Source organism: Poecilia mexicana, unplaced genomic scaffold (assembly GCF_051168715.1).
Source record: "Poecilia mexicana isolate PSO_F unplaced genomic scaffold, ASM5116871v1 scaffold_10, whole genome shotgun sequence".
In the NCBI taxonomy this organism is placed as follows: Eukaryota; Metazoa; Chordata; class Actinopteri; order Cyprinodontiformes; family Poeciliidae; genus Poecilia; species Poecilia mexicana.
The window spans coordinates 3,982,635-4,005,259 of NW_028263379.1; the positions used below are offsets into that span (position 1 = coordinate 3,982,635).

At 44.2% G+C, this 22,625-nt stretch overlaps 3 protein-coding genes across 4 annotated transcripts in view; 2 read left to right on the top strand and 1 right to left on the bottom strand.

Annotated features, from left to right (window-relative positions):
• The first annotated feature begins 117 nt into the window (after positions 1-117).
• LOC106922892 (putative pancreatic secretory proteinase inhibitor) lies at positions 118-3,927 on the top strand. The gene is made up of 4 exons (XM_014995644.2): positions 118-1,530; positions 1,675-1,706; positions 3,081-3,193; positions 3,830-3,927. The coding sequence occupies exons 1-4, from the start codon at positions 1,479-1,481 to the stop codon at positions 3,873-3,875; spliced, it is 243 nt and encodes an 80-aa protein (XP_014851130.2). The 5' UTR covers positions 118-1,478; the 3' UTR covers positions 3,876-3,927.
• A 740-nt stretch (positions 3,928-4,667) lies between these two features.
• ube2d2l (ubiquitin-conjugating enzyme E2D 2 (UBC4/5 homolog, yeast), like) lies at positions 4,668-11,034 on the top strand. 2 transcript variants are annotated; one of them, XM_088009338.1, is made up of 8 exons: positions 4,668-4,974; positions 6,240-6,360; positions 6,785-6,848; positions 7,024-7,055; positions 7,139-7,216; positions 7,288-7,393; positions 9,758-9,851; positions 10,537-11,034. In XM_088009338.1, coding segments are annotated over exons 3-8 (357 nt in total). In that variant the 5' UTR covers positions 4,668-4,974; positions 6,240-6,360; positions 6,785-6,847; the 3' UTR covers positions 10,583-11,034. The 2 variants fall into 2 exon arrangements, with proteins under 2 accessions (XP_087865464.1, XP_014851129.1); XM_014995643.2 differs by lacking the exon at positions 6,240-6,360.
• Positions 11,035-12,104: 1,070 nt separating this feature from the next.
• Positions 12,105-22,625, bottom strand: part of nfkb1 (nuclear factor of kappa light polypeptide gene enhancer in B-cells 1) — a 32,386-nt gene continuing 21,865 nt past the window's right edge. Inside the window, exons 20-23 of the mRNA XM_014995628.2 lie at positions 22,432-22,565; positions 22,298-22,364; positions 22,015-22,178; positions 12,105-12,484 (exon numbers count right to left, since the gene is read on the bottom strand). Coding sequence (XP_014851114.2) covers positions 12,296-12,484; positions 22,015-22,178; positions 22,298-22,364; positions 22,432-22,565 — 554 coding nt within the window. The 3' untranslated portion in view covers positions 12,105-12,295. The remainder of the gene's footprint in view (positions 12,485-22,014; positions 22,179-22,297; positions 22,365-22,431; positions 22,566-22,625) is intronic.

Here is a 22,625-nt window from a genome sequence, read left to right on the forward strand (position 1 = left end):
CAAACAGATGCATTTCCGCCAGCTTCATAGTGGAGCCTATAAGCTTCGATGGCGCCACCTCCAGTTCAGATGGCGTAGTGCATGAAGATCTGTTTTCATTGATTCTTTCAGTATCAATTTGTTTGTCTGTGTGCATAATATCCTAGTATTTACTATAATAATCATTTCAGCTTTATCAAGAAATAACAATTAATGTTTGTTTCATCATCTCAAATGTTCAGTTTATTTACGTCAGAAGTCATTTCATCCAACAAATGCTTCAGATCCGGACCTGAGGAGGTAAAAGCCAAATATCAGCAGAAAGTTTCACTTCTAGTATTGTGGAAATGTTCTATGTGTTTTTGATATCCGAACACAAACCTCTGGAGAAACAGTTTAACTTCTTAAACTGATGCTATTTATTAAATAAATCCAGATTTTATTAAAATCTGTACTTATAAATTTAAATCATGATCCACTGAATGTATTTTATTATTTTAGCCACTCAATATTTCCAGTAGATCTGAACCACAGTACAATAGGTTTTACTTTGAAATACTTAAATATATTTGACCTTCTAATATTGTATCAGTATTATAACAATCCAAAGATTTTTGTTTTTTACTTTTTCTGACCATGAAAAAATAATTTAATCAAGAGTTGTAAAGCGAGAGGCTCCCAGGTTTCCCTCTGCTCTCTGAGCAGCAGCAGCTTTAAATCTCTGTTTGCTTGTGAAGGAGGAAAAGTGACGACCCGGTCACGACTCGGTCCAACACTGGGACCTGCAGGCTCAGAGCGGGGTCAAAGTTCAGATTGGGTCACATCTCTGCCCTCATGTCTCGAACATCTGGATGTCTGAGTGGAGACTGTGATCAGAAATAAATCGGATTATCTTTATTTTAAAATATAAATGAGTCACTATCATAGACTTAAACTTGTCTTCATCTCGTTTCCATCAGATGGAAAAACATCAGGAGCAGAAATTCAAACATTCAAAACACATTTTCACAAACTGTTTCCTTCCATCACTGCTTTGGTGAAAAGTTTGAGTTGGAAACTTTGCTGCTTTAAAAAGTATCGTGAGTAAAAAAAGACTGATCTCACTGCAGTCTCCAGCTTAGCCCAGATAATTCAGCAGAACGGTGGGAAACGGCTTAAACAAAGTCTGTTTTTATGCTTTAATCACTTTTGAATTGTTACATTCATGTTTTTTGCTGTTGAAATGTTTGCTGTTTTTAAATTCTTCTGCTGAGTTTCTGACCTGCGTTCAGCCAGACGTGTTTTTCTGACCCTCAATCTTGGGACATTTTTGCGCTCTGTCAGCGATATTTCACCGCAGACAGAATGTTGATCCACAGATTAAGTCCTGAACAAAAGGCCGCAGCAGCCGTCACAACAACAGCGAACTCGTAAAAGGCTGAAGCAGCCAGACCTGCGCACAGAAAAACGGGCAGCCAATCAGACCCACAGACGTTATTTCAGGATAAAATTCATCCAGGATGTTTCTGAGGACCCTGCTGCTCGTCTTTCTGACGCTTCTCCTCTGTGCAGGTAAAACCAGAAGCAGGAACATTTTACTGAAATCCTTATTTAAGCTGTTTAATTTACCTAAATTAAATCATTTTCATTATAAGACTGTATTCAGAAAACAAAGTGTATAAAAATAGGAATAAAGCCATAAAATATGTTTTCCAGGTGCTGAAGACAAATCCAGGCTCCACAGGAGGGTAAGAAACATCATCATGTTGGAACATTTTTATAAATTACAGGAAAAATGTGAAACAGTTTCATCATCATGTTCTGCAGACGCCTTCATCCTGTCGCCGAATCAGAGCAAACTGCATCTTTACACACATTATTATTATTGACATATTTCCTTATTACCAGAATTATTTCTGTTTGTTAAATTTCAGAATAATCAGAGAAACAAGAGAATTTTTCTGGAATTATTTCAATCAGTTTCTTCAAATTCTCTGGTTTCATTTCCTGTTTTTGGCAGCGTTTCCTTCTGCTCATCATGTCCAAACACTTTAGCTTTACTGCCATCAGAACGTCTCCAGAGGTCCGGATGGTTCTGCTTGAGAACATTTAAAATCTGTAGAAATGATTTTCAGTCCATGTTGGTCCACAACTCCATTAACATTTTGGAAAAATCTAGCGTTAGCGTCTGCTAATTCTTAGTGGTTAGCATTACCGTTCACTAATTATTTTATGTGCTTAGTAGTTAACATGACCATAGTTAGGATTCTTGTTTAGCTAATTAGTAGTTAGTAAGCCTAACTTTTTGGTTAGTTGTGCCCTTCTCTGACAAAAACTATAAAGGTTATAATGGATATATTCTCCATTTAAACCACGGTGGCCATTTTCCAAAATGGCCACCAGAAAAAGGAAACATAGAATCAATGAAATATTTATGATTTCTATGGTCTAAATATGTAGGCTGTGATTTTACACCAAACACTTTTATCTAATTGGTGAGTTTAGTACAAAAATTACTATTTGATGAGAACCATGGCGGCCATCTTTAAAATAACAAAGATATCAGTAAATATGATTTCTATGGATATAATTATGTATTATTTGACACCAAAAGTATTGATCTGTGATAAATATTGACAAAGTTAGGTTCTGTAACTGTATGTGAAATAGTTTCTTGAAATACTCATTTATAAGCTGCACAATAAAATTAAATTACATTTATTCACAAAGTGAAAGAAACGTAGAGCAGAAAATCATCTGCTTAGCATTGATAGTTTTCAATATGCTCTGCTGTAATGGGTCAGAACCAGAACCCTGAGGCTAAATACAGCCTGATGCACATGGAGGCAGCGAGGTCCAGTCTGAACAGACAGAACCAGTTTCTGGATCAGTCTGCAGGTCATTAGTGACCTTGAGTTTCTGTTAAATGACCTCTAAAGAAGCTGTGCTGCAGGTTTCTGACCAGACGCAGAATTACTGATCTGCAGCTGGAGCAGAACCTCACCAAGAAAATCAACCATCAGAGTAAAGACTCTGGATCTTCTGGCCTCCAGAACCAGAACCTCTCCTGAGTTTTGCTCCTGATGTTGTGATGTTTTTTTTTACCTCTTTCTGTCCTGCAGCCCTCCTGTGTGGGGATGAGCGTCACTCAGGCGTGTCCACTGAATTACTCTCCGGTGTGTGGCAGCGACGGCGTCTCTTACCCCAACGAATGCTCGCTGTGCGTCCAGCGACTGTGAGTTCACCTGCAGGAGCACATCGTTTAAACGATCCAACTCACAGGAACACAGAACCATTTACTGGACATGTCCAAATAAAAACTGCTTACATCATGAACAGGAAGAAAAACAAACCGTCAGCAAGGGAGTTTTCTCCTCAGAATCTGTTACCATGGAAACAGACCCTGGTTCCGTTACCACGGAGACAGACCCTGGTGCTGTTCTTCTGGGTTCAGTTTGAGAGCAGAACCTGTTCCAGTCATTAGTCTGTTTTTAAAAATAAAACATGTTCAAATATTCACAGAAATACATATTTTAAATAAAGACAAAAAAATAAAAAATAAAATGATCAAAAATGCTGAGGTGATCAGATTAATTACTTTGAAGCATTTTATTGAGTAAAAACAAAACGTTTAAATTTACATATATGAGCCAGGTACTTCTGTCTTGTACAGTATTGTTAATATCTTTTTTTATTATTGTTACTGTTGTTAATTATGTTTTTAAAAATATTTTAACCATTTTTGGAACTTTTCTGTGCGACCTTACATTTCCAGGACAGTAAAGCATTTTTCTATTCATAATCTGGATTAAGACAAATAGACATTTGACTTTATGGTTGTGAAATATAAATGTTGGTTATTTCTGCTCAGGGAGAAAAATGCAGACATTTTGATTGTGAGAGACGGACCGTGCTGAAGATGACGCCCTGATGACGTCACATCCACGCGCATCATTAATGAATGTAGCTTTTAGCATGTAGCTTTCAAATATGAACGCTAGTGAATGCAGCCATATTTGATGAAAACTGCATCAGAAATTGTGTTTGTGTTTTCATATTTCTGTAAACCTTTTACATTCACCTTTTGATCAATAAAGATCTTATTTTCCTCTGAGTTATGTTTCACTTATTTCTGCAAGATAGTGTTTATGTTTTTCTCAATGTTTGATGCTATAATGTCCATCACTAACGAATGTAGCACACTGGAATAAGTTTGTTATTACATGTTAATTACAATTTGAGCCTGCTGCATTAAAGCACATTTTGTGTTTGTCTAACTTTCTGACTTGGATCTTTAAGTCTTTAGGTGAAGAAGAATTCTTCACCTAAACAATTCGCTGTCTTCTTCTTCTCCTCCCTACTTCTTCTGCTTGTTACTTTTTAAAATGTTATTTTTAATTAAATATTTTCATCAGATAAGTTTATCTTTTTGAATGATGTGTCTTCAGTAGTCTCTCCCTATCAGTTTTATCTGATTTAATTCACTTTTCTTGGCCTCTTTTAGTACTTTTCAATCTGCCCAGGCAAATGGAGAGAGAAGGGAAATGAGATAAATAATATTTCAATCAGAGTGAGACCTCTTCCATCTTTTGGAATGACTACAGATTGAGCTTTTTCTCTGAGTGATATGAATATCAGTCAGCGTGAGACCTCCTGCTCTCTGTTATTGAATCTCAGTCAGAGTGAGACCTCCTGTCCCGGTGCTCTGACAGCTGCTGTATGTAACGGAAGACATTTTGAGCCGCTGGGGTCGGTCCGGTTTGTTTGTGGGGTCTCAGTGTGAGTTCGGGGCTAACGGACTGTTGGTCGGTGAAGCAGGAACACACTTAACGGGAACCCGGTGCAGTCTAAGCAGCGCATGTGCAGCGAAACACAGAAGCTAGCAGAGTCCTAGATGCTAGTTAGTCAGCGTCAGCTAGCTGGCCTGCCCTCCTCTTCCTCCTCCTCCTCCGCCACCTCCTCCTCGACAGCCGGTCCCTTCTGACAGACACAATGGCTTTAAAACGGATTTCTAAGGTAACTCTCGGCTTGTTTTAGCTTTATCATGAGCCACAGAACTCAACGCCGAAGTTAGCTTCTGATTTGGTGCTTCAGTTAAGGGCCATTCCACAGTTTTTAAAGGTTCAGGCCCAGATTGGATCAGCTGTAGTTAAAAACCCAAAACACTCAGAGCGGTCCAACCTGACCCGAATTATTCCACACAGACTACAGATTCTGGAGAACCCAGTTTATGATCCAACACCTTAAGCCTGTTGAAAAAAACATTAAATATTATATTTTAAGGTGTGTAATAATGTATCAATTTCTAAAACCAAAATAAAACTTCCACTGATCATAAACAGACGGTTCGGCTCAGGTCTGAACAGACCAAATAGTTTTAAATCTGGTTCTATTCTGATTTACTTCCAGACTTAGAAATCATAAACTTTGTTTTAAAGACTTTTATTTACAATAATAATTTGCAATATTTATAATGGGACCTGATAAGGACTCTGTCCCTTTCAGTCACCTTGAAAGGGACAGTTTTTCCCAAGCAGATGGAAAAAACCAGGAAGGGGTTCAGAACAATCCACTTTCACTAGTTCAGAACCAGAACTAATTAAAGCTGTTGCGGGTTCGTAAAAAGCAGCGGAACAGCCCTTTAAAGAGGCTCGAATCAGAAGCCAACTTCAGTCCGTTTCCCAGAGCGCTGTTCGCTGCTGTTAGCCTGTTCCTCCGGCCGGTTCGGTTCGGTTCGGAGCCTTTATCAGGCGTTAACCTGCTCTTCCAAATGGTCGGTATCTGTTCGGTTCTGGTCGGAGGAAAAGCGCCGGGTTGTTGCTGTGGGTCAGGTTCTGATGTCAGCCCAGATTCGGTCCAAAGGCTCGGTGGTTCTGTTCAGCCTGAACCACCTCAGCTGGTTCCGGTCTAATGAAGCAAACTGCCTTCAACTCAGGTCTCGGCCCGGTTCTTCTCAGTGATGTGGAACCATCAACATCAGATTCAGTCTGTAGCTCCGCCCCCTTTCAGCTATGGACCAATCACAATCCAGCTCCACAACAGGTGCTGCAGGTGAACAGAACTAACAGAACCAGTCCACCCAGTGGTCCAGCTGCAGGTCCAAACGTCTCTCTTTGGTTCAAAGATGATCCATCAGAACCTCAGACCAGATCCTGTCTGTTTCTGGTTCTGTTCTGTTGGGTCCTCCTCAGGCTTCATCTGGTCCTGGACTTTACTGTCACGTTACCAAATATGGTCGTACAGAAATCAGGTCATGTGACCCGGTGGTTCTGTCCCAGCAGAACCTCTGGATGTCCAGCTGAGATGTTCGGACCTCCAGAGGGGAATTCCCTACCCGCCGGACCGGACCTTTACCTGCTGAACCCGGCCGGACCTGAAAGACGATCCGTGTTCTGATCCAATGTGACACATACCAACACCACACACACACACACACACACACACCCGGCTTGGCTGGAAACCCGACTCGGCCGGTTCTATAAGCAGCCGACCCGCGGGCCGGCCTGTCCCGATCCGGTCCCTGTCAGGGTAAATATAGCTGCTGCTGCTGCTCACGCATCGACCCAACCCGACCCAGTTCGGTTCCTAATGTTCAGACTGGAGCAGAACCTCCAACTGGTTCTGGTTTGGTGCTTCTGAACGGATCGGAACCGGTGTTGGGTTTTTGTCCAGAAGACAACAGTTAGTCCGGTTCTGTTTGCTGGTATCAAAGCTGTGGTTCTGCTGGGCTCAGAAGAGTTCTGATCCGACCTGGAATCTCAGAATCTTGTTTCTTCATGTGTTAACCTTTGACCTCTGACCTGTGGTTCTGGTTCTGTTCCTGCAGGAACTAACGGACCTGTCCAGAGACCCTCCGGCCCAATGCTCAGCCGGGCCCGTCGGCGAAGACAGTAAGGTTCCGTCCGGTTCTGTCGGGTTCTGTTCTGTCCAGGTCCAGCTGGTTCTGTCCGGTTCCGGCCGGCTCTGTCCAGTTCTGTAGGGTTCTGTCGGGTTCTGTTCTGTCCGGTTCCGGCCGGTTCTGTTGATGAAGCTGCTGCTTCTCTGACTCTGCTCTGCTGTTTTCAGTGTTCCACTGGCAGGCCACCATCATGGGTCCGGTAAGTACCAGAACCAGAACCCGGATCAGGACTCTGCTTGTTTCGTGATCCGGACTGACCCTGCGGTTCTGGTTCTGTTGCAGCCCGACAGTCCGTACCAGGGCGGCGTGTTCTTTCTCACCATCCACTTCCCGACCGATTATCCCTTCAAGCCGCCCAAGGTGAGAACGGCCCGGATGACCCGGCCCGGGTCGGCACCGGTTCTGACCCGATCCGTCTGCTCCTCTTCCAGGTCGCCTTCACCACCAGAATCTATCACCCAAACATCAACAGCAATGGCAGCATCTGCCTGGACATCCTGCGGTCCCAGTGGTCGCCGGCGCTCACCATCTCTAAAGGTGAGCGGCTGGAACCGGCACGATCCGACCGGACCGGAACCGGTGTGACCGAACTGGCAAACCCGAACCGACTGGAACCGGCACGACCCGACCAGAACCCGGAAGACCCGACACGACCCGACCCAAACTGGTATGACTCGACATGACCTTGCTCAACCCGAACGGACCGGAACTGGTATGACCCGACCCGACCGGAACCAGCTACACTTTCAGACCTGAAATCTGACAGTTTCATCATCAGATGTTTTCCTCCAGCGATGTGTCCAAGCTGCGGTTCGGGGGCCGTTGGTGGCCCCCAGCAGGACCTCAGTCAGTTCCTAGGCTGAACATTTCACTGAAGCCTTTCAAAATAAAAGTTAATTAAAATCAGAATGCAGAAAAACAAGTCAGTTATTTTCTGTTTGACGCAGTTTAACCCGTTTCTGTCCCAAAACAAAATTTTAATAGAAAATAATGAATCAATTCAAATCTTTAGATGTTGTCTCCGAAGATGATAAATGTTCATAATAACTAAAGGTCAGTTTTCTACTCAACTTGTTTCATAACAAAATGTGTGTTTAGTTTATTACTGAGGTGGTAAAAACGAAAATTACACCATTTAGAACAATTTACAGCGTCAACAATAACACATCAAAATTAGGACAAAAAAATATATACAGTTTAACAACCTAGTTAAATTTTATGTGGGGTGGAGCATCACAGACAAAGACGGGAAGAAAAACAGCAGAAATGTGTAAATCAGGGGTGTCAAACTCAATTTCACCGAGGGCCACTTCAGCATATTGGCCCCCCTCAAAGGGCCACACAGGAGTTCCCAGGTCCAGTCCTCTAGACTGCAACTTTTAGATGCATCCCTGCTAAAACACCCCAGACAAAAGGTTGACTTCCCTCATTCAGTTCTATAGAGGCTTATAATGAGTCAATGATCCAGGTGTGTTAGAGAAGGAATGCATCTAAAGTTGCAGATGGTAGCTCTGGAAAACTAGACTTGGGCAGCCCTAGCATAAAATGTATGAAAATACAATGTTAAAAATAAATTGAACACCACATATTGTTAAATAACTCTTTGGAGCTTCTGGTTAGGAAGCGCATTACAAACCTTTGGTTGAAATGGCCGTTAAATTCAAGTCTCCATTACAGACCAGAGAAAACTAAAGAGAATGCAACGTTGTGTTAATCCATTTGAGGAGCCGGCAGTTTATCTGGAGGAAATAAATGACGATGCAAAAGTTAATTAGACTGTAACATGCGCAGTCCGCTGCTCAACCACTGCGGACGCGGCTCCACCGCTGCGAAGTAACTCATCCAGCGGATTTAACAAATGGAGCCTTGTTGGTTCACGTTACCCAGGAGAGCGGCGCTCTGGAGGAGCTGCAGACGCAACATCTGTCCGTTTCGGAGAAGCGAAACCACGCAAAAAATAAAAAATAAAATAAAAAATTCTGGGAAAAGCTCACACCGGACCGCTCAGGGTAAAACACTCAGAGTTCAGTTGATCTGTTTGGATCAGACAGATCCAACTGACTGGTGAATTAGCGCAGATTTTTCTGCAGATGGGAACCAGGAGGAAGTTGTTCAGACCCCAGCGGCTGAAGTGATGCTAATTTAAGTGAAGTCGCTTAATTTAATTTATTAAAAGTTACTGGGGCCTCAGTCAGTGGTTTTTGTCACTACGGAGAAAAATGTAGATGCATTTATCTGCTTAATCTGTGATGGGATCAGGATTCACGGTGAATATTAACTAAACCGCATAAAATGCGACTAAATAGCCGATGTTAATATGATTGTAATTTCACGGATAAAAATAGTACATGGCCAATTTTTTTTTATGTTGTCGGTCAAGATAACGGATAACAAAAAAGTCTAGCGCCACCTGCCGCCCTGACACCAACTCACACATCTTCATTCAGTCTTACTTGTAAATCGATGTTTCTTTTCTTGGACGTTTTCATGTTAGCTTGTCGATGTCTCAGTTTTATTCGCTGGGAAAATCAATAAGCAGCTTGAGGCGACTCTGCTGCTCTCTAGTGGCGAGAAGCCGTAATGTTGGCTGGTAACAATCGGAATGCATTATGGGAGATGTAGTTTGTAGTCAATTCGTGCTCAAAACCTATTTTAAGTCAATCATGGGCCTATAAAATGCTGGAGGGGCCACATAAAATGATGTGGCGGGCCACATGTGGCCCGCGGGCCTTGAGTTTGACACATGTGGTGTAAATCAGAATCAGGATGGTTGATGTTTTATTGGTGAATGTTGAGCAGCAGGTGGTGCTGATAACTGCAGCTAGCATCAGTCAGGGAGGTTCTGCTGGTTCAAATGGCGGTGGTTCTGATCCAAACTGGGTCTCTGTTTTCTCTCTGCAGTTCTTTTGTCCATTTGTTCTCTGTTATGTGACCCGAATCCTGACGACCCGCTAGTACCAGAGATCGCCCGCATCTACAAAACAGACCCCGTCAGGTGGGTTGCCGCGCACACGCACACACACACACACACACACACACACACACACACACACACAGAGCCAGCTGTTAAAACTGTTTCTCTAGTTCCTATCAAAGTTCAGTTAGCCTGATGCTAACACCTGATGAAACTTGGTTCCATTGTGAAGCTGAAGCAGAACTTCCAATCAGAACCAGAATCACTGCAGCAGATTCCAATTTTTGAGAACTACTTTCACTTTTAAACTTGTAATTTATGCTGTTCAGATGGAATCTATTGACTCATTAGCATACACATTGCTAGCAAGCAAGGCGATAGTATGCAGTTTGCCAGCAACCCATTCGCTAGCAGCCCAGTGGCTCTGGATGTTCTGACTCCTAGTGAAGCTCCACCAGATTCCTGAACTGATTCTGTTTCACATTCCTGTCAAGGATTGTGAAACTGCACCAGCACTTTTTTCCTTCCACTGGTGCACTTGTGGAACTGGAACTGAAACAGCTTTTCTCTTTTAAAAACGGGGACAGACGGGGGTGGTGCACTTTTTTCCTTCCACTGAACTTTCTATGAATATAGCAGCAGTAACATAATGAACTGAGAAGCATGTGGTTGTTGCTTCCAGATGTGGTTTCAATCCTTTTTCTCAGAACCTCTTCCTCTTCTCCCCAGACCTTGACTTTGATGCCGTCTGTTTCGTCTCCTGCAGGTACAACAAGACAGCTCAGGACTGGACCCAGAAATACGCCATGTGACCCACCGGACCGCCGTACCTGGCCATGTCTGGCCTGGCCACGCCCCTCCGCCCACCTTTCCCTGCAGTTTGTTCATGTTTCTGTTCGTCTCATCCTGAACTGTGATGCTGTTCCCTCCCACCCCCGTCTGTCCGTCTGCTGGAGACACGAGTCGCAGCCTCAGAGCGGACCGGACCGGCCTAGCAGAACCGGCCGGCACCGCCCCTTCATGCATGTCAGTGATTGGTTCCTGTGCTGCTCAGAACTCTGTGTCCGTTTTTAAAAGAGAAAATCTGTTTCAGTTCCTAGTTTTGTGTCTTTAGAGGAGAGCCGTTAGTTCATCATCCAATCCGTTCTCCTGGTTTTACTTTTTGCACTGGAAGGCGATCCGGATCTGGTTCCGGTCCCGGCGGCTAACCGATCAACTAATCGCTCTGTGACGTTTTTTCTCAATAAAGATGAACAAATGGAAACTGGTTCTGGTTTCATTTCATGTCCAGCAGACGGGTCCGGTCGGTTCTGGTCGGGTAAATAAAACAGAATCAGCCTCAAAATATAAAAAAACCTTTTATTTAAAAAAATGAACAACCAGTTACAGAGGATGATGATGAACTGTACAGCGCAGGCGGGACATAAATATGCGGAAACAGGGACGCCAACACCTGGACTACATTTCCCACAATCCCCTGTGTTTTTTTTTTTTTTGTCTTTATCCTGGAAGAAACCAGAAGTTCAGTTAATGAAAAAGAACTGAATCTGTTCAGAAATGAATCCTAAAACATGCAGAGAGGAGGTGGTGGTCCTGAGGGTCCATGACCCGATCCACAATCCGGTCCGGGATCCGGTCCGCGGAGGAACGTTCGGGCTGCAGAGAAGCTCAGCAGAACATTCTGGAGTCAGAAAACATGAAACCGGTCCACAGGTCCAGAACAGCCGGTTCTGGTTCTGATGATAAAGAACATCTCAATGTGATGATGAAGATGTTTTAGCTCAGGCCAAAAATGTTACAGCTTTTTTAAAAAAAAATTATATTCTAATTTTTGAAAGATCGCCGTTTTATTTCTATTTTTAGGGCTTTAAATAAAGAAAACTGAGCACAATTTTTTTTTCTGTAGGAAGGAAAATGATGTCAAAACAAAAATGGATTCCAACCAGATAATTTTAATGGAAATTTACACTAAAAACCTGCGTCGGTTATTCTAAGTGAATTAATTTGCTGGTTTTACTGTTAATCCAGGTTTCAGACCGATGGTTCAGATTAACCACATCCAACACTGAATCTGGAGGTTTCAGATGGAAGCAGGAGAATAATCCCCTCTGGTTCTGGTTCTGCTGTCCTGGTTCTGGGTTTGAATCTGGACCAGCAGAACCAGGTCCAGAATGTTCTAATGAGCTTCCAGACGCTGTGACTCTCCCTGCTGATCATGTGGTTCTCATCCAAATGAAGGCGGTTCTGATCCAATTGGAGCAGGGAGGTTCCAACCTGTTCAGACCCGGTCAGGGTTTGTAGCACCGTCAGTTCTGGGAAGAAACAGGAAGAAGCTTTTCTTTCCTGTCAGTAGAGATCAGAGTTCAGCAGTCCGGTCCGGTTTGATCCGGTCCGGTTCAATCCGGCCTGGTCCGGTCCGGTTTGACCCGGTCCAGTCCCGGTCCAGTTGTGTCAGCAGTTCCTTAAAATAGATGAGAATCTTTGAGTGATGAAGAGGAGGCTGAGGATGCTGGCCAATCAGAGCACTACGCCGTGGAGAGCTCCACCCCGCTGTCGCAGACGCCGCTGTCGTTCCCAAGGTCCGCCTTCAGGTTCTGGACCTCCTCTGCCATGTCTGGGTTCTGGCGCAGCGCCCCCTCCAGGATGCTCAGCGCTCTGCAGCCGCCTGCCGACCGGAGAGCCGCCAGGAGGTCTGAAACGGTTCCACCAGAAACCTGCAGAACCAAACAGAACCATCAACAGATCATTAGAGGAAGTACAGATGATGATGATGATGATTCTTCCTCCTATATCAGCTGAAGAAAATGTGGCCATGTGGCCAGCAGGGGGCGTGCTGCCCAGGTCGGCCACTAGGGGGCAACACTCAGTCACACAACCGTCACAGGAGGAAAACATGGAGGTTTGATTTTTCAATCATATTTTCACCATGTTATTTATTTATAAATGTCAAAATTTCAAACTAAATTTCAAGCTTTTTCACTAAATATTTAATTAGCAAATAATTAAATATTACATACATACAGGGGTGAAAGTAGTTTTAAATTCTTGGGAGTACTATGACACAAAAGTATATATATATATATATATATATATATATATATATATATATATATATATATATATATATATATATATATATATATATATATATATATATATATATATATATATATATATATATATAGGGCCTCAGAGAGGAACTGGAGAAGGCCTGGAAGGTGAAGACCACAGTGGTGCCTGTGGTCATCGGGGCCCTCGGGGCAGTCACCCCCAAACTGGAGCAGTGGCTCAAACAGATCCCAGGAACAACATCAGACATCTCAGTCCAGAAATGTGCAGTTCTAGGCACAGCCAAGATACTGCGCAGAACCCTCAAGCTCCCAGGCCTCTGGTAGAGAGAGAGAGAGAGAGAGAGAGAGAGAGAGAGAGAGAGAGAGAGAGACAGAGAGAGAGAGAGACAGAGAGAGACAGAGAGAGAGAGAGAGAGGGAGAGAGAGAGACAGAGAGAGAGAGAGAGAGAGAGAGAGACAGAGAGAGGTTGAGGTTTAAAATTCCTTTATTTCACACTCCTTATGTCAGACAACAAAAAAACAAACATAAACACAAACTCAAAAAAAAGGAAAAACTAAAGATGCCTCATCCAATGTACACAAAACATCATTAATACCCCACTTGCATACAAAACCATCAATGTTCTTTGTCAACTTAAAAAACTCAAACTCCACACGAATCCGAGCGATTATCAGTCTCTGAAATAAAACACCAGCATCATCTGTGTGATGACCGTTCTTTTTGTTTCTCCTCGACAACCATATTGCCAGTTTTGCAGTCCCAGAAATAAAATTCAAAAGAATGTAAATAGATTTCTTTCTCGCACAATACCTTGGGCCATAAATAAAAACACAGTTAGAAAACTGTTCACCAAAACCACCAAACAAACGACCCAAAAGAACAAAAAGAGGCTTCAGTCTTAAACATTCAACAAATAAATGAGATAAAGTTTCATCTTGAGAACAATAACAACAGGAAACACTAACGCCAGGATGAAGGTGTGCCAGATACCTGTTTGTAGCTATGGCCCCATGCACAATCCTCCACTGGAGGTCACCCACCCGCTTCTCAACGGGGGGTTTGTACAGGGACCGCCAACAGCCTCTTGGGGTAGAGCTGGAGTCAAAAACCTCAAGCCACTTCGACACCCTCACTTCTGCCAGAGAGCGTAGATTCAGCACCTTCACACAGACATGGTACAAAGCTTTCCTCCCCAGGCCTTCAAAACAACCCAAAGGTGTCGCTTGGAGAGACAACAACTTCTCTGGCTCATCCTGCCACTGATCCACTGCAGGAGAGACGATCAGGGAAGGAAACACGTACTCGTATTCATCATCCCATTGGTCAGACAGAGTACTGTTAACAGCAAACGCTCTGATGGAAACTGGCAGAGAGGCACACGTTTCTTCTTTCAGCCTTAATGCGAGTCTGTTGGACCGTATGTGTAGACTCTCCATCAGACTGACCACAGACAGCTTCATCAGGTGACCCAGCTTCACACAGCCTGCTTCCCTCATCCTAGACCTTAGCGTACCAGATGAGAGGAGCTGTGATGAGAGGAAACTGTTCTCAAACAGAGGCTCTTCAAAAACCCACATTCCAGGTGCTGCCTCAGTCTCTCTCTCAAAGGTGAGAATCTTCCAAGCATTTATCACAGACTGGTAAAACGGGGTGAGACCAGTCAGATCCAGAGATCCTTGCCTCAGCAGAAAGAGATGTTTATCATATCCCATACGTCCTGCTTTCCTTAGCAGAAGACGCGCCGTATCCAACCATGGCAGTCCAACTCCATATAACAGCTTCTGCAGAGTTTGAAGCCTGAACGCCGCGATCCGCGACATGATGTCGATAAGTCCTTGTCCTCCCTCCTCCACAGGTAGATACAACGCAGCAGCTCTCACCCAATGGCATCCAGACCAGAAAAAATCCACTAGAGTCCTTTGGAGACGTTGTATAAGAGAGGATGGCGGCGTCAACACAGTCAGTTTATGCCAGAGGGCCGAAGCAACCAAGTTATTAACTACCAAGACTCTTCCCCTGTAAGATAGCTGAGGTAGCAACCATTTCCATCTAGATAATCTGGCACACACTCTCTCCATGACACCCTCCCAATTTTTCCTCAAAACAGCCTCTGTTCCCAAATGAACCCCCAAAAATTTTAAGCCCTGATCGACCCAGTGAATTTTTCCTGGCAATACGGGGAGATTATTATTTTTCCACGGGCCAACTTTCAAAGCAGAACTTTTCTCCCAGTTTAGCTGAAGAAGCTTTTTCATAAAGCTCTAAACAATGCTGAAGACCCATAACGTCATTCTGGTTCTTAATAAAAATGTTAATGTCGTCAGCATAAGCAGAGACTATTAAACTTGGATTATTAGGCAAACTTGGAAGAACAAGGCCAGTGAGGGAGGAGCGAAGTTTATGTAAAAGAGGTTCAACTACAATAGAGTCCAACTGTCCAGATATGGGACAGCCTGGTCTAACACCTCTCTGAACTTTGACAGGACGACTTAATCCTCCAACTTTAACAACACAAAACACTTCATTATATAATAAACCCAATAAAGAAATAAAACCTTCACCAAATCCAAACGCTCTTAATGTAGAAAACAATGATCGACTCTATCAAAGGCTTTTTCCTGATCCAAAGAAACAATTCCAACATCAATTTCATATAATTTACAAATGTCAAACAAATCTCTTAAAAGAAAAAGATTGTCCTTAATAGATCTTTCAGGTACACAATAAGATTGATCTCTATGTATGATAAGTTCTAGAATAGTCCTCAACCTGTTAGAAAGCACTTTAGAAAATAGCTTATAGTCCACACAAAGGAGAGAAACCGGCCTCCAGTTCTTCAACAGAGTCAAGTCGCCTTTTTTTGGAAGTAGGGAAAGAACAGCTTGCTGACAGGATGATGGTAAGATCCCTGCTAACTCCTGCAGCACCTCCCACAAGTCCTCTCCCAACAGCCTCCAAAAATGTTTGTAGAAGTCTGCAGGTAGACCATCTAAGCCTGGACTCTTTCCAGAAACCATCTGACCAACCGCAGCAGTCAGTTCTTCCACTGAAACTCCAGCATCCAGAACATCCCGATCTGCAGCGGTAAGCTGAGGAAGATCATCCAGCAAAGTCTCCATAGAGCTTCTGCTACAGGTCTGCTTCCTGTAGAGGTCGCTGTAAACGGCCACGGCTCCTTCATGATGCTGGGATCAGCAGGCAGCGCTCCATCAGGGAGGCAAACCGGCTGACACTCCTCTCCAAATTAAAAAAGAAAGATGTCGGGGCATCCATGTCCTTCACCGTAGTAAACCTGGACCGAACTAAAGCCCCTTTGGCTCTTTCATGTAAAAAACAACTTAACTGATCTTTCTTAAGTTTAAGCTGATTATTAGCATCAGTTGATAAGTTATTTTCTAACTCTTTAATCTCATTTTCTAAATTCTGAATCACTTTTTTAATTTTATCTGTAGAGAAACTTGTATATTGTTGACAAAAAACTCTAATCTGAGCCTTTCCAACCTCCCACCACTCAGTTAGAGACATAAACTCTGATTTTTTTGTTTTCCATAGTTGCCAAAAGTTACTAAAACTTTGACAAAAGAAAATATCATTAAGTAGTTTCGTATTGAAATGCCAATACGATCTGTATTTAATATTACTTGAACAAAGAAAATCCAAGTAAACCAGGTGATGATCAGAAAACCCAACTGGAGAAATTAAACAGTTGGACAATCTATTTCTATAAGTATCTGAGATATAAAATCTGTCCAACCGAGCCCCACTCACTACCCCACCCTTCATTTTTACCCAGGTATACTGTCTATCCTGAGGATGTTTAGTCCTCCAAGCATCAACCAAGCCCAGCTGTGCCGTCACCTCAATCAGTTTAGAAGAAGATGGAGGATGAGGTTCTTCCCCGGTTCTGTCAGTTAGAAAACTAGCAGTGCAGTTCCAATCACCCCCCAACACAACACATTCATTTTGATTGGACTGCTGCAAAAAATTATACATGTCCTGAAAAATCTTAATCCTTTGATCCCCTTGATTTGGCGCATAAACATTCATAAAACAGAAAAGGGTTTTTTCTATTTCCACTCTAACCACCAGGACCCTTCCAGGGACCAGCTCAGTATCAGAAATAACCTCGATATCTAAACCTGGTGAGAATAAAACGGCTACAGCAGCAGATGACCTGGTCCCATGAGATAGAAAATATTTCCCTTTCCAACTCAAACCCCACTCCACCTCATTTTCATGATCTGTGTGTGTCTCTTGTAAAAACACAACATTAAGTTTCTTTTGCCTAATCGTCTCTAAACTAACCATCTTTTTATGTGGATCCCTCCCACCATTAATATTTAAAGTTCCCACCCTGATGTTACTCATATAGGTGAAAAAGAGAAGGAAGACAGACAGAGACAGTAGAGAGAAGGTCACCCAGTGCACTTTAACCATCATCTTATTTCTGAGTTTTCAGTCGCTTTGAACCTTTTGCTTTAGTTACTGACAAATGTCTCCGGATGTTTGTCAGATGCTTTTTTAACCGGAACCGTTTCTTTTCATCCAACATTTCAAAACCAACTATTTTCTGCACCATTAATACACTCTTGATAAATTTTTCCGCATCAGGAAAATAATCAAGGACTTTAACTTGTTTTCCAAACGTTTCATCCAGAAAATCATTAATTTCCTCCAGAGTGTACAAATCACCACTGGATGTTTGTGAGTCTGCGATTGAAACGCCTCTGAGTCGCTGTCAGACTCCATGTCCTCTACCTGTGCAGGTAAATCTGTAGACTGATCTTCTGCAGCGCCACCTTCAGGTGACGCTGCAGCCTCGGCAGCACCACAACCAGCCGTCTGATCCGTTTCTACATCTAGCTTGCTCCCATCTAAGGAGTCCTTGGGAGTATCGGTTCCAGTTTCCCCAGTATCCTCCCGTGCAGCGCGTTTATTCAGACCACTGCTTCCCTCCCAGCATCAGATCCAGCTGATGGAGGAAACGCCCCGCCCTCAGCAGGTGGAGGAGCTCCAACCACCGGCGACTCCTCTGCACCCCCACTCACCTCAACCTGAGCTTCCTGATTCTTGTGCAGCCAAGAAGCCCGTTTATGTCCAACATCCCCACATTCAAAACATTTCATACTCCCAGTACTCGCATAAACCATGTAAGATCCCTCTTCATATTTCACTCTGAAAGAAACTTCTAGCGTCGCTGTGGCAGAGTTTAGGAACATGAAAACCTGCCTCCTGAAAGACTGAACGTGTTTCAGTTTGTCATGCTTACATCCCAAACCAACAGTTTTAAAACCACTCGCAAGTTTCCCAAAGCGCTGGAGCTCTTTCTCCAACAAAACATTGGGAATGAACGGCGGCACGCCGGAGACAATAACCCGGGTGGAGGGCACCGCAAGCGGCAACACCTGCAAGTACTCTCCGCCTATTGTCACCCCACTAACAATCAGCTGGTTCACAAAGCGCTCCTCCTTTAAAAATATCACTACTCCCTTATTCATTCTGGAAGCATAAATTAAATTGCTGTGACCAACTAGATCACCAACTGTCAACAGAACCGTTTCAACTGGGATCGTCGGATCAGGTTGTACCCGAATCCCATTCCTCAAAGAGAGGGGCGGCGGCTCCGGAGACGCCATCCCCGCAAACAAACAGCGCTACAAGCGCTGAAACTCAAAACAAGAACCCAAGACTTAGAACCAAAGCAAGTAAAGAATGTTAGAAAACAAATGCATGAAAAAAAAGGATTGAAAAGACGTTTGAGACACTTTCACTCCCTCAGACTCACCACCTGCAGACTCGCCACCACCACTCCCAGAGAGAGAGAGAGAGAGAGGGAGAGGGATGGAGAGAAAGGGAGAGAGAGGGATGGAGAGAGAGAGAGAGAGAGAGATAGAGAGAGACAGAGAGAGAGCGAGAGACAGAGAGAGAGAGAGAGAGAGAAAGAGAGCGAGAGACAGAGAGAGAGAGAGAGAGAGACAGAGAGAGAGAGAGATAGAGAGAGACAGAGAGAGAGCGAGAGACAGAGAGAGAGACAGAGAGAGAGAGAGATAGAGAGACAGAGAGAGAGAAAGAGAGAGAGAGACAGAGAGAGAGAGACAGAGAGAGAGACAGAGAGAGAGAGAGAGAGACAGAGAGAGAGAGAGAGAGAGAGAGAGACAGAGAGACAGAGAGAGAGAGAGAGAGAGAGAGACAGCCCACTGGCTGAAATGTTGACACCACAAGAAGCCATGAGACCTAAACTCTGAACATCATGGCATGGAGAGCATCCCAGCTTTCCATCTCTGGCTCCTCCTCAGAGGAGCCAGAGATCCTCATCCTCCTGTCAGGGATGAGGTTCCTCCCTGACAGGAGGAACCTCAGAGCTCTGTTAGGTTAAAGTTCATCTTCTGAAGTTGGGATGTTTTTCCTCCAACAGGATCCAGAGGAATCACCTCAAACCAGATGTTGGACTGGATTTTATTTCACTGTCATTTGTGAATGTTAGAGCCTCATTTTCAACAGTGGAGCTATAAAGGTGGAAAAAGGTTTTCATTAAGTCTCATCAACATCAATATTTCCACCAAATGAGGCACAAAAATTAGTTTGATAGATGAAAAGCCTCTCAGACTCTGAGCCCGACAGCACCAGACTATCCATCCATTCTCTACACCCTTGTCCCTATTGGGGTCGGGAAGGATGCTGGTCCCTATCTCCAGCGAAATGCCCAAACTACTTTTTTTAATATTAGACAATTAATATAATTTCACACAATTATCGTGGTAGAAGACATTTGTTTGTTAAATACATAATTAAACATATAACCTGAACAGGTGATCAACTCTAAACCACTTGCACCTTTTTATTATCCGTCTCTCTTTGTCATTTAAACACACCTGTTGCCGTGGGAACCGCGATTACTTTAAAAACATAACTAGGGCTGAAACGATTCCTCGAATGATTCGAGTACCTCGATTACTAAAATTCCTCGAGGAAAATTTACCTGCCTCGAAGCTTCGTTAATTTATGTTTTATTAGTTAGCGCACCGTGTTCCGGCCGGGACTTCATTTGCGTTGCGCGGAGCTCTCACTTCCGCCTCTGAGTTGTTGACAAAAGCTAAGTTTCAGCGGCATGAAGTCCAATCTTCAAGATTGGCCCGTGGGGATTTTATGGATTGATGATAATGCCCGACTTTTTATCGTTTTTGGGGAACCAATAAGCATCCTTAAAATGACTGGGGGAATGCCTGGAGTACGGCAGCATTTCTCCTCCGGGGCTGCTGGTTGAAAGCGAACGGCGGGAAGAGCGCTGAGGTGAGCGGATAGCCTGAACAGGGCGGGCGGCTGAGTAGCTGATGCTTACCGTGTAAATGTAGCTTTACCGACGAACCGCACAATAAATTTCATATCCCGGTCTGAAGAAACGGGTGGCGGAGCGCATCGTACATGGCTGGTAGATGAGTTTCTGAGTGTGACCAGTGAAGGTGTCGTAAATATCCCGTATTGCTTCCCCCCGTGTTCGTCCCCCGGTCTAACGGTTCGTCAGTCCGCTGGTCTATTTCCTCCCCTCCACCCCATGTTCGTTCATTCGCCCTCTCCTCCCACTCCAGGCGGCATTTCCCGTATTTTCAAACCCAAAGCGTGACAGGTTAGGTGGCAAGGTGAGTTTAATTAATCTATTAAACTCACTGAAGATGAATACATAAACTAAAAGCTGGATTGTAGACATTTTTTATAAGCATATTTCTGAGCCTGCCTCTTTGTTATTAAATTCAATATAATTTCAGATTTTTCTATAACTTTTCTTCTGGTTAACTTAGAAAGTGAGCTATTATTGTTACAGGTTAGTTTTCTAAACTACAAAAAAGCAACTGTTAGGGATGCTCAAATATGGAAAATTGGACTGATATTGATATCTGATAGTAACACCGGTATTATGCCAGATTTACCAATATTTCATTTTATAATTTTTTTTATCCGATTACTCGATTAATCGTAAGAATAATCGATAGATTACTCGATTACTAAAATATTCGTTTACAACAGCCCTAAACATAACATTCAGTCCAGATATTAGCTTTTGCAGGCTTGATATTTATTTTGTGATCATTACTAATCCTCTCATGAACACAGCGGTGTTATTAGCCTGCTGTTAGCCAGTTGTCAGCCTGCTGTTAGCCAGTTATTAGCCCGCTGTTAGCCAGTTGTCAGCCTGCTGTTAGCCAGTTATTAGCCCGCTGTTAGCCAGTTATTAGCCCGCTGTTAGCCGGTTGTCAGCCTGATGTTAGCCAGTTATTAGCCCGCTGTTAGCCAGTTATTAGCCCGCTGTTAGCCAGTTATTAGCCCGCTGTTAGCCGGTTGTCAGCCTGATGTTAGCCGGTTATTAGCCCACTGTTAGCCAGTTATTAGCCCGCGTTAGCCAGTTGTCAGCCTGCTGTTAGCTGGTTATTAGCCCGCTGTTAGCCGGTTATTAGCCCGCTGTTAGCCAGTTATTAGCCTGCTGTTAGCCAGTTGTTAGCCTGCTGTTAGCCGGTTATTGGCCCACTGTTAGCCGGTTGTTAGCCAGTGGTTAGCCGGTTGTTACCCAGTGGTTAGCCCACTGTTAGCCAGTTGTCAGCTAGTTGTCTGCCCGCTGTTAGCCGGTTGTTAGCCTGCTGTTAGCCAGTTTTTAGCCCGATGTTAGCCAGTTGTTAGCCTGCTGTTAGCCGGTTATTAGCTGGTTGTTAGCCTGCTGTTAGTCAGTTGTTAGCCAGCTGTTACTCAGTGGTTAGCCAGTGTTTAGCCGGTTGTTAGCCAGTGGTTAGCCAGTGTTTAGCCGGTTGTTAGCCAGTGGTTAGCCCACTGTTAGCCAGTTGTCAGTTAGTTGTCTGCCCGCTGTTAGCCAGTTGTCAGCTCACTGTTAGCTGGTTGTTAGCCAGCTGTTAGCCAGTTGTTAGCCGGTTGTCAGCCAGTTGTTAGCCGGTTGTTCGCCAGCTGTTAGCTGGTTGTTCGCCAGTTGTTAGCCGGTTGTTCGCCAGCTGTTAGCCGGTTGTTCGCCAGCTGTTAGCCGGTTGTTCGCCAGCTGTTAGCCGGTTGTTTGCCAGCTGTTAGCTGGTTGTTAGCCACCTGTTAGCTGGTTGTTAGCCAGTTCTTAGCCTGCTGTTAGCTGGATCTTAGCCCGTTGTTAGCCGGTTGTTAGCCCACTGTTAGTCGGTACCTCGTAGCTCTCTAGCAGGGTTCTGGCCGGGTTTGGACTCAGCCGGAACGCCGTGTTCAGGATTCCAAGGCCCAGATGGTGAGCCAGGTTCTCCCAGCATCCTTCAGCCTCCAGAGCGCCGCACACGGCCCGCTTCACCTGCACGTCCAGAACTGACAGGTCGCCTACACACACACACACACACACACACACACACACACACACATACACACACACACACACACACACACATGGTGAGGGCGGAGGCCATGATGAAGAGGAAGAGGAGGAAGAGGAGGCTCACCCTGTGGCGGGATGAAGGCTTGCTGGCTCCTGGGCTCGTACTCCTGACCATTTAGAAGATCCAGAACCTGGAAACACAGACTGTCAGGGTTCTGACCCAGTTCTGGCCCAACACTCACACACTCCCAGACCTACCTCAGGGGAGGCGGCCATGTTGACTGGAGTGGTTCCTGAGATGTAGCCTTCATCATCCTCTTCCTCCTCATCATCCTCTTCTTCCTCGTCCCTGATGAAGAGCGGCTCAAAGTTCTCCCTGTGCGGGTCGGCACCTGGACACGGGAAGGGACGCCAAGGTCACATGAAGGTCATGTGAAGGTCATGATCGTCCT